General features: G+C 40.3%; 1 protein-coding gene across 3 annotated transcripts in view; it reads right to left on the reverse strand.

Moving 5' to 3' along the window:
• The window catches only part of ARHGAP20 (Rho GTPase activating protein 20), a 100870-nt gene that overhangs the window by 24632 nt on the left and 63777 nt on the right, over positions 1-12461 (reverse strand). For all 3 annotated transcript variants that reach the window (XM_075851602.1, XM_075851600.1, XM_075851601.1), the window contains exon 5: positions 3542-3583. In XM_075851602.1, coding sequence (XP_075707717.1) covers positions 3542-3583 — 42 coding nt within the window. The remainder of the gene's footprint in view (positions 1-3541; positions 3584-12461) is intronic.

The following is a 12461-nucleotide window of genomic DNA, read 5'->3' on the forward strand; positions in this document are numbered from 1 at the left end:
TATAAATTCAAAATGTTCTAAGATGCTTTTGTGAAGCTGAGATCAGAAGTTCTATGAGGATTTCCACTACAAGTCTATCAGTTCCCTTAGGAATAAACCTTGTCATAGATTTGACACATTTTATCTACCAAGACCAGTCAAGATCCTGCATTATATATTACAACATGAGCTCTTAAATGCAGGGGTGTAAGTGTAGGGGGGCAGAGGTAGCAGTCACACCTGGCCCCAATGTCTAGTGTGACAGTGTGTATATACATATGTACATATGTAGTGATCTGTAACTTTACATTTGGGCCGGGTGTGACTGCTACCTCTGCCCCCCTACACTTACATATATATATATATATATATAGTTATACACACATATAGCATACCTGCCAACACTGGATTTTTGCAGTACTATTCTCAAAATGTGAAATCAAAAGGGATGGGTTTTGTGCTAATTTGCTTCAAAGGGTAACTAAACGTTCAACAAACTTCTGACATGTCATAAGTTTTAATTAGTGGGGGTCCGAGCACAGACCCCCACCAATCACTAAAACGAAGCGGCAGAAGCGCTCCTGTGAGCGCTCAACCACTTCGTTTCTGTTTGGCTTTTTCCGGAAAGGCGATGTATCGGAGTACGGGCTCATAGACTTTCTTTTGAGCTCGTACTCCGATACTTTCATTTTCGGAAAAAGCCAAACAAACACGAAGCGGATGAGTGCTCATATGAGCGCTACTGCCGCTTCGTTTTAGTGATTGGTGGGGGTCTGTGCTCGGACCCCCACCAATCAAAGCTTCTGACATGACACTATGACATATCAGAAGTTTGTCAAACGTTTAGTTACCCTTTAAAATGGTCATTTGGGGGCATTCCTAAGGTACCGGGGTGGGGTTACATATATTGATAAGTTTGATATTGCTTTACTTTCCATTAATATTACATTATGAGCCTCATTTATCAAAACTGTGTAACAGAAAAAAATGCTTTTATTTTCCTAGGACAGTTTAGGAAATGCAAGCTGAGCTCTGATTGGTTACTATGGGCATAACTAATGCATTTCATCCTGATTTTCGACACAGCCGAACCCTAGTGAAGTCGTTTATAGTAAAATGTATTATACGGCATACCTCCCAACTTTTGAATCCCTGTTAGACATTTTAAGTTCTGCCCCCAATCCACCCAGAAACACTCGGAGACTTTCCCAGAATCGCCCACTTTTGAATACATTTTCATAAATCGTGCCCCACACCCCCGTTCCGTCCGACATGCCCAGAAAAAAATGGGGCAGTAGATAGGTTCTGTAAATCAAAAAACTCTGATAATCCGGCACCTATCAGGTCTCACTGATGCCAGATTAAATAAATTTCACTGTATAATAAAAATGTAGCAATTTTTTAGTATACTTTGAAAGGAAAATATTAAGACTGGTTTCTAAGGTGCACACTAATATATTTGGCGCATCATTGACATCAGAAATGCAGATCTACGCCTGCCATGAACAGGAGTAGAGTTGCGCTATAATTTGCGCCAGTTTCCTCAGTCAATTATGATATTCACGCGGAGGGCCTGCCCCTTTGGCCAAACTACGCCCCTTTTCTAACTACTTTTGAAAAATGGCGAGAAAAGTAATAAATTCCCAAAGTGCGCCAAATTTTGCTACTTTTTAACACTATAATATTGGCATATAGGCGTTGAAATATTCCCCAAGTGTTTCCATTCCTCACTGTTTTCAAGATCTCTGCTTGCTGTGAACGGGAACGTTCTTGTATAAATATAAAGATTAACTACCTGTTTCCACCTAATACTTTTCATTGCTGAGAGTTAATGGGGCATTTTTGGTATTTTTGGTAATTATTACTACAATGCCCAAGTATTGTTTAGGACTAAGGTGGCCATACACACTAGACAAAACTCGTCTGAACCCAATGATTTCGGTGGGATCGGCCATTAATCTAATGCATATAGGGGCCACCCTATCCTCTCCTGACTGCTGATGTCAGAGGCAAGAAAGATTGGACAACATGCTGGAGAGGGGTCTGGCTGCTGTTTAGTCCCTTCTCCCCATTGACATAAACATGCAAGCTTAGCCAAGCCGAGCATGCATGTTTATGGTGCAGTCAGGAGATACAGCTGTCGGCTTATTGAGCGTTTGGCCGACAGTTTTGCATGTGTACGGCCACCATGAAACAATAGACAAGTACACATTTTACATACACATTCTAAAAATAGAAAAAGCTTAAAAAAAATAAAATTAAAAAAAAATGCCTGTTTTGCTATTTTAATTTTGATTTGTAAGGAAAATGAGAAACTGATACTTTACATTTTGACACAACAATAAAAATGTGGATTTTAGTTTTGCAACCCAAACACCACAAATTCCCCAGACTGAAAATATAGCCAAAAAGACCACAGGAATCTAACACCAGCTGACGGCCCAACAAGGATCTCCACATCACAATACAACCATCCATCATCTGCCTGACATGAAACATTTACTCTTCAGAAATGATTTATCCGAAGCACAGAGGAGCCGGATGGGTATTATTATAAGCTACAACGCAGAGTGCATTGGTATATGTCTAGTAAAATGTTAGGCAATAATTACTGCCAGTGCTGGGGCTCATGTACGACAGTAGTGGGGCCAGGACAAAAGGGACATTAATGAACCCCAAATACCCAGTGCGAAACAAGACTTTTTATGAATGTCCAATGTGGTAACTTGAGAGCAAAAACAAGTCAAGAATAAAAAGTGAGATCAGATCTTTAAGACTTCAGGATAAATAGTATGGAAGATTATTAGTGGTTGAAGGTCCCCATGACAACTCTTCCTGTGCTCTGACAGCTCATTATTATAGGAAGACTTGTCCTTAAAAGAAACTCTTCTTTTGTTTTCTTGCCAGCTATAGAAAATTAAAAGATGGACTCTGATTGGTTGCTATAACTCTGTGCCGCTAGAATGCATGAACAGGGGGTGTTGGCATAGGGACACAGGCCCAACGATTTTTATACTGATAAGCCAGTAATTTAATCATTTGATAAGTGTTAAAAGCTTTTCAGGTCTTCAGCTATTTTGACATGTATTTTTGGCACCTGCTTACAATGTGTATGGTGAAAGCCATTTGTCGGACAATTTTGATTTTGACCCAGAGATAAGCGGCACCAGAGGTGTGTAATCTTTTAAATTGAATTAAATTATGGATGTTTTTATAGAAGTCACAGCAATCTTTTGGCACAATGTTTCACTATACAGTTTAATCTAATACTAATATTAACCTTATCTCCATATGATAGGCAGTTGAATACAATCTATTATTCACTGTTATCAGCCATTTCAGGCTGGGGAGAAGCTGACTGTAGCGTTTTCCAATGGGAAGACTGGCAGGAAGTCTCACATATGCCAATACCGCTATCAACATTTATATACATATCTGTCAATGATATTAGCAGTTGTTTTTAGAAGTTGGAGACATGAGGTTTAGGGTTCCTGTTCTTATGAAATATGTAGAAATGAAAATGATCAAATCAAATGAATACAATAAACAGGGATCCTCCTACCTTTCGAAAAGCACGAGCCATTTCTCCTTCTCCTCTGGAGTGCTTTAAGAAAGAAGAAAGAAATATGTAAGATATTATTGAAGAGATGAATTGTGCTACATCAACACTTTCAATAGGACAAGAACCAGTATTTGGTTACCACGTGGACATGCTAGTGGTGGCACCATGGCAGTTCTACTAAAGGGCATGGTACCAACTGCCTTGTCCTAGCTTTGAGCCTAACAACCTGTCCTATTGACTCACTAGGGATTTTTTTGTGCTTAAAAACCTAAAGGGGATCACTTAAATAATGCTTGTTAAAGAAGCGCTCCGGGAAAATGTTGTTATTGTTTGGTCCGTTCGTAATGGGCATTTGGTGAATAGATTTTCAGTAAATTTTCTGTTCCATTCTTTCGGTTATACCATGTGAACCGCACTCCGAAACTCTGAATTATACAGCGTTTTCAATGTGGACCGGAATTCAGTCTCTCTATGCAAGTCTATGAGAGTCGTAATGAGAGTCTTAAAGAAAAACAGTGAGATACTGACTTCTTGTCCACACTAAAGACAGCCATGAAAACCTTCCCCATAGTAAAAGGGGCTGTCTCATTAAGACAACTCCCATTCAGATTGAAGCTAGCTTAGCCATCAGCAGAAACCACAAGTGATCGGCTATTATCACTGGGAGGAGATGATGCTAACCATATATTTTCCCTATAGCGGCCACTACAGGGGAAATGTAGTGTAACATGCTGGCTCTTCAAATTAATCTAATGCATGCACGGCTCTCCACTCTGGCTAATAGAAGGGGGTCCCAAGCAGAAAACCCCCTATATAACATCCATATACCCTAATAGGGCATATGAAAAGGGGTTGTCCAGATGATACAACCCCTTTAGTATTAGTAAATCAGTTTTTAAGAAGATCCCTATACATGTAACAAAGTAGTTCCAATGTGGTCTTAAGACCTACCAGACCGATAATAGCAAACATATATATTTCTGAACACAGAACGGTTGATACATTTATAGTAAATGTGCAAGAAAGAATGAAATTCATTGCATTATGCTCTAAAATGTTTTTAGTTATTTTTTTATATTTCTTCGTTTTATCTAACTCTGGCAAGGCTGAATGACAACAAATATGGCTGCAGGTTGCACAACGGTTGTCGCTCATGAATAACAAATGTATCTGGTCATGGCGGTAGGGTATGTATCATGTCACATTTGCTCTTGGGAAAGCTGAAGGACAATTCCCCTGTGGTAGGCATAACAGCACATACTATACTACATGTTGGTATGTATATATATATATATATATATATATATATATACACTACCGTTCAAAAGTTTAGGGTCACTTAGAAATTTCCTTATTTTTGAAAGAAAAGCACAGTTTTTTTCAATGAAGATAACATTAAATTAATCATAAATACACTCTATCCATTGTTAATGTGCTAAACGACTATTCCAGCTGCAAACATCTGGTTTTTAATGCAATATCTACATAGGTGTATAGAGGCCCATTTCCAGCAACCATCACTCCAGTGTTCTAATGGTACATTGTGTTTGCTAACTGTGTTAGAAGGCTAATGGATGATTAGAAAACACTTGAAAACCCTTGTGCAATTATGTTAGCACCGCTGTAAACAGTTTTGCTGTTTAGAGGAGCTATAAAACTGACCTTCCTTTGAGCTAGTTGAGAATCTGGAGCATTACATTTGTGGGTTCGATTAAACTCTCAAAATGGCTAGAAAAAGAGAGCTTTCATGTGAAACTCGACAGTCTATTCTTGTTCTTAGAAATGAAGGCTATTCCATGAGAGAAATTGCCAAGAAACTGAAGATTTCCTACAAGGTGGGGTGTACTACTCCCTTCAGAGGACAGCACAAACAGGCTCTAACCAAAGTAGAAAGATAAGTGGGAGGCCCCGCTGAACAACTGAGCAACAAGACAGGTACATTAGAGTCTCTAGTTTTAGAAATAGACGCCTCACAGGTCCTCAACTGGCGGCTTCATTAAATAGTACCCGCAAAATGCCAGTGTCAACGTCTACAGTGAAGAGGCGACTCCGGGATGCTGGGCTTCAGGGCATAGTGGCAAAGAAAAAGCCATATCTGAGACTGGCTAATAAAAGGAAAAGATTAATATGGGCAAAAGCACACAGACATTGGACAGAGGAAGATTGGAAAAAAGTGTTATGGACAGACGAATCGAAGTTTGAGGTGTTTGGATCACACAGAAGAACATTTGTGAGACGCAGAACAACTGAAAAGATGCTAGAAGAGTGCCTGACGCCATCTGTCAAGCATGGTGGAGGTAATGTGATGGTCTGGGGTTGCTTTGGTGCTGGTAAAGTGGGAGATTTGTACAAGGTAAAAGGGATTTTGAATAAGGAAGGCTATCACTCCATTTTGCAACGCCATGCCATACCCTGTGGACAGCGCTTGATTGGAGCCAATTTCATCCTACAACAGGACAATGACCCAAAGCACATCTCCAAATGATGCAAGAACTATTTAGGGAAGAAGCAGGCAGCTGGTATTCTATCTGTAATGGAGTGGCCAGCACAGTCACCAAATCTCAACCTCATAGAGCTGTTGTGGGAGCAGCTTGACCGTATGGTACGCAAGAAGTGCCCATCAAGCCAAACCAACTTGTGGGAGGGGCTTCTGGAAGCATGGGGTGAAATTTCTCCCGATTACCTCAGCAAATTAACAGCTAGAATGCCAAAGGTCTGCAATACTGTAATTGCTGCAAATGGAGCATTCTTTGACGAAAGCAAAGTTTGAAGGAGAAAATTATTATTTCAAATAAAAATCATTATTTCTAACCTTGTCATTGTCTTGACTATATTTTCTAGTCATTTTGCAACTCATTTGATAAATATAAGTGTGAGTTTTCATGGAAACTTTTGAAAAGTAGTGTATATATATATAGTCACTCATTCAGAGGTGCAGGAGGATAGCCCAGCAGAAGCAGCAGGCTGCACATTCTATAACCGCACTATAACTGGAAAGAGATCAGTGCTCTTTGCTGTGTTATTTAAGGAAACAATCTTCTCCTGCCAGTTTTCCAGCTACAAGAACGGACTCTTGATAAACATTTGGATTTTGTACATATGTTCCTTAGCAGGTGTTCTTGGCAGTAAATCTTTTCCCGATATTACTCTCTGGGTATTTTAGTATAGTTGTGCCGCTGTGCAGTTAATTGTTCTTTATATACGAGTACGGTGCTTGTTAAAGGGACCCCATTCTGTAGTGTACAGCAGAGAATACTACTATGTACTGCTTATATGACGTGATATACTTTTATTATCTATTGCAATTCAATGGTTCTTGCCTTAATTGCAATTATTTTACGAAGTTCAAAATCTTTACTTGTATCAGACTCATTTTGGACCTCTACAGTATCGTGATTTTCTTCCCATCGTGTGCTACATTGTTGGACTGGGGGCACACCAGAGGAAGTCTTTGTAAGGGTCTACATCCATCTATACCAAAGAAATGCATGTCCACTTTTAATTGTAAACTGTGCCATTACTTTTTCACATATCATCCGTAAGGTTTAATAGGTTATTTGTGAATCAACAAGCGTTAAACTGACCAATCTAGCAGAAAGGCAGAGCCAGCGGCCCATGGCTAGAGGGCCCATAGCTCCTCAGTAAATCCACAAACTTAAAATAGAGGTCCAGCAAAAAGAAAAAAAATGTTAGAGAAAAGACTAATCAAATGCAATGGGGTGGTACTTCCCAGAGACCCAAACCACTTTCAGCCCTCCTCTGGAGTCAACCTATAATAATATATACAGTTATACGCTCTAAAGGCAGCTTCAAATGGTACTCTGGTGGGCCAGTCCAACCCTGCTGTGCTATGTGATCTTGTATCTGGAGCAAATGGGTATAAACTTCAAATACAACACCTACCTAAAAATATTTTCATTATAGGGGTATTCCCAATTTATAATGTTACAGAATATCACTAGGATATGCCATAACAGTATGATCAGTGTGAGTTTTATCTTTGGGACCCCGCTGATCACGAGAACAAAGGAACCGAGGTACCTTTTGCTTATTCTCTGCACAGTGGCACTCCTGGCCACCCGCTTTGCAGAGAACTACAACACAGCTTCATTCTGCTGCCCCTTCATTCTGAGGATCGGTGTGAATCCCACCGATCAGCCTTGAGATAAAGATCTGATCAATCTGTCGTCATATAGGTGTGAATGGATTTCATGTCAAATGTAAAGGATACAACATATAAATGTGTCTTGACATGTATATACCGTATGTAGATATGGCAGAATGGAGATATTTCTAGATGGATACATGGCAAGCAACACATTAACATGTTTGGGAAGATGTGTAGGGGTGGGAGATCTGTGCGGCCACACAGCGCGCCTCTGCTGAAGGGGTTGGCTCAGTTGGCCTGGAACGCAAGGTTTGTGTCTACCACAAATCCTATTATATATTATTTATATCAGTATTACTATTATATAGTATTATTATTTGATCACCTTATGTATGGAGCTGTTATTTGGTCACTGTATGTTTGTATTATTTGAGCACTGTATGGTGGTGTTTAATTAGGCATTGGGTATATAGTATGGCACTTTTACTTAGTCACTGTACATTATATTATTTTTACAGTGTATGGCATTGTTATTGAGACAGCTGTATGGAAGTGTTATTTGTCAAAAATATGGCGCTGTTCAGTGGCGTAACTATAGGGGTCACAGCGGTCGCAATTGCGACCGGACCCGGAAGCCAGGGGGCCCGTAGCCCCCCACACCACATCAATGAAAAGTTACTATAGTAATCGGGGCCTATGTAATAAACTACATGGGCTCCCGTTACTATAGTAACTGACAGTACTTACATTACTCCTTCCGGAGCGCAGCGGCGGTCCTGACGTCACAGCGCTGTGCGCAGTGCATGACGTCACAACACTATGCGTTGCGCACAACATTCCGACCCTGGATGGAGTCAGGGCCTCCGCTGCGGGCCGAAGAGGAGGGTAAGTTTAATACCACTGTCTGCTGGAGCTGATGGGTCGGGGTCCAAATCCCGGGACCCCTGCCAATCATGTTTTGAAGGGGTTCAGCGCTCATACGAGCGCTACTTCCCCTTCATTCTGGTCACTTTCTCACACTGTGAATCGCCGTCACGGACGTGTCAGCGATTCACAGTGTGAGAAAATAAGGGAAATGAAGGGGAAGCAGCGCTTGTACGAACGCTGCACCCCCTTCAAAACAGCTGATTGGTGGGGGTCCCGGGAGTCGGACCCGACCCATCAGCTATTGATGGCCTATCCTGAGGATAGGCCATCAGTGTTTAGGGACTGGACAACCCCTTTTAAGACTACTATGTGGCAGGATTAGATACAGGGCCCCAGCAGACAGTAATCTTATACTGTATAAGATTACTGTTTTCTCGATCTTGCATCTAAGCCTATCTTAGGCTTAGATACAGGGTTCACCAAAAAGTATCACACATGCACATGGGCCCTGTATCTAAGCCTACCATATGTGTTAGGCTGTATTCCTATCAGCGTTGCCCTTCCGTTGAGAGATTTAGTTGGAAGTTTCTGTCTGGTAACCCCCTCAAAGAAACGGCAAACTGAAACCTCAGCTTCCGTTTCCATCGCCATTAATCTCCATGGTGAAGGTGTCCGTTTGTCACCGTTGTGACAGGGTTCCATTGTTCTTGACGCAACCAATAGCTAAGTCGACTGCGCTATTGATTCTGTCAAAACAACGAAACCCTGTCACAACGATGACAAACGGAAACCTTTAACAACGTTTCCTTCACCATGGAGATCAATGGCGAGGGAAACAGAAGCTGAGATTTCAGTTTGCCTTTCTGTTGAGGGGTTAAACCGACGGAAACCACTGATGGAAGGGCAGCGGTGATGTGTACAGGGCCTTACTAATGTTTTTTTTTGTGTTTGTGTTTTTTTAAGGTTCGGTTGTTGGACTACGTCGGATTTGAATACTACCTCGATGACGGCTATTTTTAATTATCAATAAAATGGTTAATGACGGTTGTTGTTTTTTTTTTATTTTTGTATTTTTTTTTAAACTTTATTACTACTGCCTTATTAATAGATGCTGGCTGATTGACAGCGTCCATTACTAAGGCGGGGCTTAGTTAGGGCCGGTGCAGAGGCTAACACTAACCCTCATTATTACCCCGGTACCCACTGCCACCAGGGGTGCCTGGAAGAGCCGGGTACGATCCAGTACCCGACCATCTGCAGTGATGGTCAGGCACTGCGGTGGCCGCAGCCTGGTATTATTAGTCTGGGAAAGGCTAAACACAGTGGCCCTTCCCAACCTGGTAATGCTAGGCTGCTGCTGCTGCTGTGTTGTATCCGGCTGGTTATGAAAAATGGGGGGGATCCAACGTCATTTTAAAAAATAAATAAATAAATGATTGAAAAGAACGATGTGGGGTTCCCCCATTTTTTGACCAGCCAGATACAACATAGCAGCAGCAGGCTAGCATTACTAGGGTGGGAAAGGCCACTGTTTTTGTAACCTAGGGGAATAATTATGTGAAGATGAGACTCTTTGGAAATCGAATTGGATAGACTTTTTCCTGGGAAACAGGATTTGGTAGACTCTGCTTCTGGATCAATACTTGGAACGTAAGAAGGCAGCACTGCGATCCAGAAGACGTGCTAGTAAGAAACGATGTAATATTGGAGCTCTTTGTTACTGATGGAAACATCTTGTGAGTAGGTGCTACAAACTACTTAGCATAAGTCAGCCAGAATTCATAGAACTCATAATACAGGTCTAAGCTTAGCAAAATGAAAAATAATTGTCCATATCTAAATGCCGCAAAATATACTATTCTTGTACCTCAAAAATGGGACCATGATGCACCACATTCACACTATGCTGAGCTGGTCTACTCTTTAGGCTAGAAGATCTCTGTTATCTCCGTAAGGGTGGTGACAAGCATTGTGCACACCACAAGATGACATACCAGAGTGGTTGCCACTTTTCTTTATAGGCCATGAGGCCATTGCCTTAGGTTTATATTATGAATTTGGAACTTTGTCCCTAATGGAAGCCAATCCACTAAATCATGAAGAAAGTTTGCCTTCTTATCATCTAAAAGCCATCCATCATGACTCCAGCATGTTGACTCGCTCAGAAGATGACTACAATTGTCGTCAGAGTCGGTTTTAGGGGGTGGCAAACTGGGCAATTGTTCAAAGCCTAATTTGCTGGGGTGCCCCTGAGGACAGGAACCCCAGGAGCAAACTAAAACCTCCCAGTATTCTTTAGTGGTATATGGTGGTATTATTTGGGAATTGAATTACAGCATTATATGGGAACTATGTGGCAGTTGTATGTGGACTCTTTAAGGCCCCATACGCACGACTGTAAAAATCATTTACGAACCCATTGAAATCTATTGTCCACTGACACCTTCCCGTTTATTAACGGGAAGGTGGCCGGCCGTGGCAGCAATCATGGCCCGTGATTACAGACACGGACATGTGAATGAGACCTAAGAGAGTATTATTTTGATGTTGCCTATTATTTGGGCAACATGTGGTGGTAATATTGGGCAGTATATGTCAGTCTTATCTTGTCACTATATGGCGGTATTATGTGGGATAAAGTTCCAACAACAATTGTTTAAAAATTGTTGCAAAGTAGTTGCTTGTTGCCCTGGACCACATATTTTTTTTTATAAAACCAGCCCTTGTTGTAGGTTTAATGAGTTAATAATACTTATCATCAATGTATTATGAGTCAATATCCGTGTGATTACTACTGGGTATTATAGTTGTTTATAGGCCACATATACAGGCCAATTGCTTGATATACTGTATACTCATATATTGGACTTTTTGCAATGGCACAACTTGAAGGTCCTGGGCCCCAATGCAAAATTTGGAAGAGAGCACCCACATAATATGTGCCATTTATAATACAAGTGTCTTCTTATGTGTTAGAGGGACCTTTGGCCCTCAGGCACCAGTGCTTAGGGGCAGCTTCTACCTCAGCAACCCTTATAGCTACACCCCTGACTATTTGCATAAAGTAGTCCTGATCCTACATATGGTGTCCTATGAGTGGGTGTTTGATTTTGTATTATTTTGGTATTTTTTTGTATTATATTGTTTTGTTTGAATTTTATGACCTAATATGCACAATTAATAGGTAGTAATAATAATAATAATAATAATAATAATAATAATAATAAAATAGTGATTTCTCTTATTCATATTAAAATTCTTATTTAGTTTGTATGATTTTTCCACCTTCAAATCCAATGTTTACTAAGATTCCTGGATGCTTTATCCTCATTATAGACCACATTTTGGACTTTAATCACTTACAGCACTTTGGATGAACTCTCACCCAGTCATAAAGATGTGATCGACAAACCATATGTGGGTTTATTTCCCATTTAATAGAGGGTGTTTTAGGACAACCCATACAAAGAGTTATATCATGCACACTATACATTTGGTTTGCAATATATACATATATTAGAATTATTTGTTATAGTTATTAAAATATTAGAAATTATTCATAAAAAAAAAGTGGTACAAATTTGTAGAAACACTCAACAGTTTCAAAGCATTTAGTCACCTTCTATTATTTAATATTAGGTAAATGCTTAAATGGCAATTCCACTGTATAATGTTATGTTGGGAATTGCTCCCTCTAGCTGTGGGGGTGATACAAAAATACTGTAAATCAGCCTGAAGAAATTCAAATTCCTTTGGCTGCCCTGGGAGAATCCATAGCCAACACAAAATCCACGTGTCACTTCACATGATTTTTATTAATTTTTTTTACTTTTGTTGTTTTTCTGCTTCACTGTGTCTGTTCCTGACAGTGAAATATATAATCTAAGCTGATAAAATGAGATCTGGATAATCTTGGGAAATTGTGCCTGCTGTCTATTATTTATC

This window comes from Rhinoderma darwinii, chromosome 2 (assembly GCF_050947455.1).
Source record: "Rhinoderma darwinii isolate aRhiDar2 chromosome 2, aRhiDar2.hap1, whole genome shotgun sequence".
NCBI classification, from domain to species: Eukaryota; Metazoa; Chordata; class Amphibia; order Anura; family Rhinodermatidae; genus Rhinoderma; species Rhinoderma darwinii.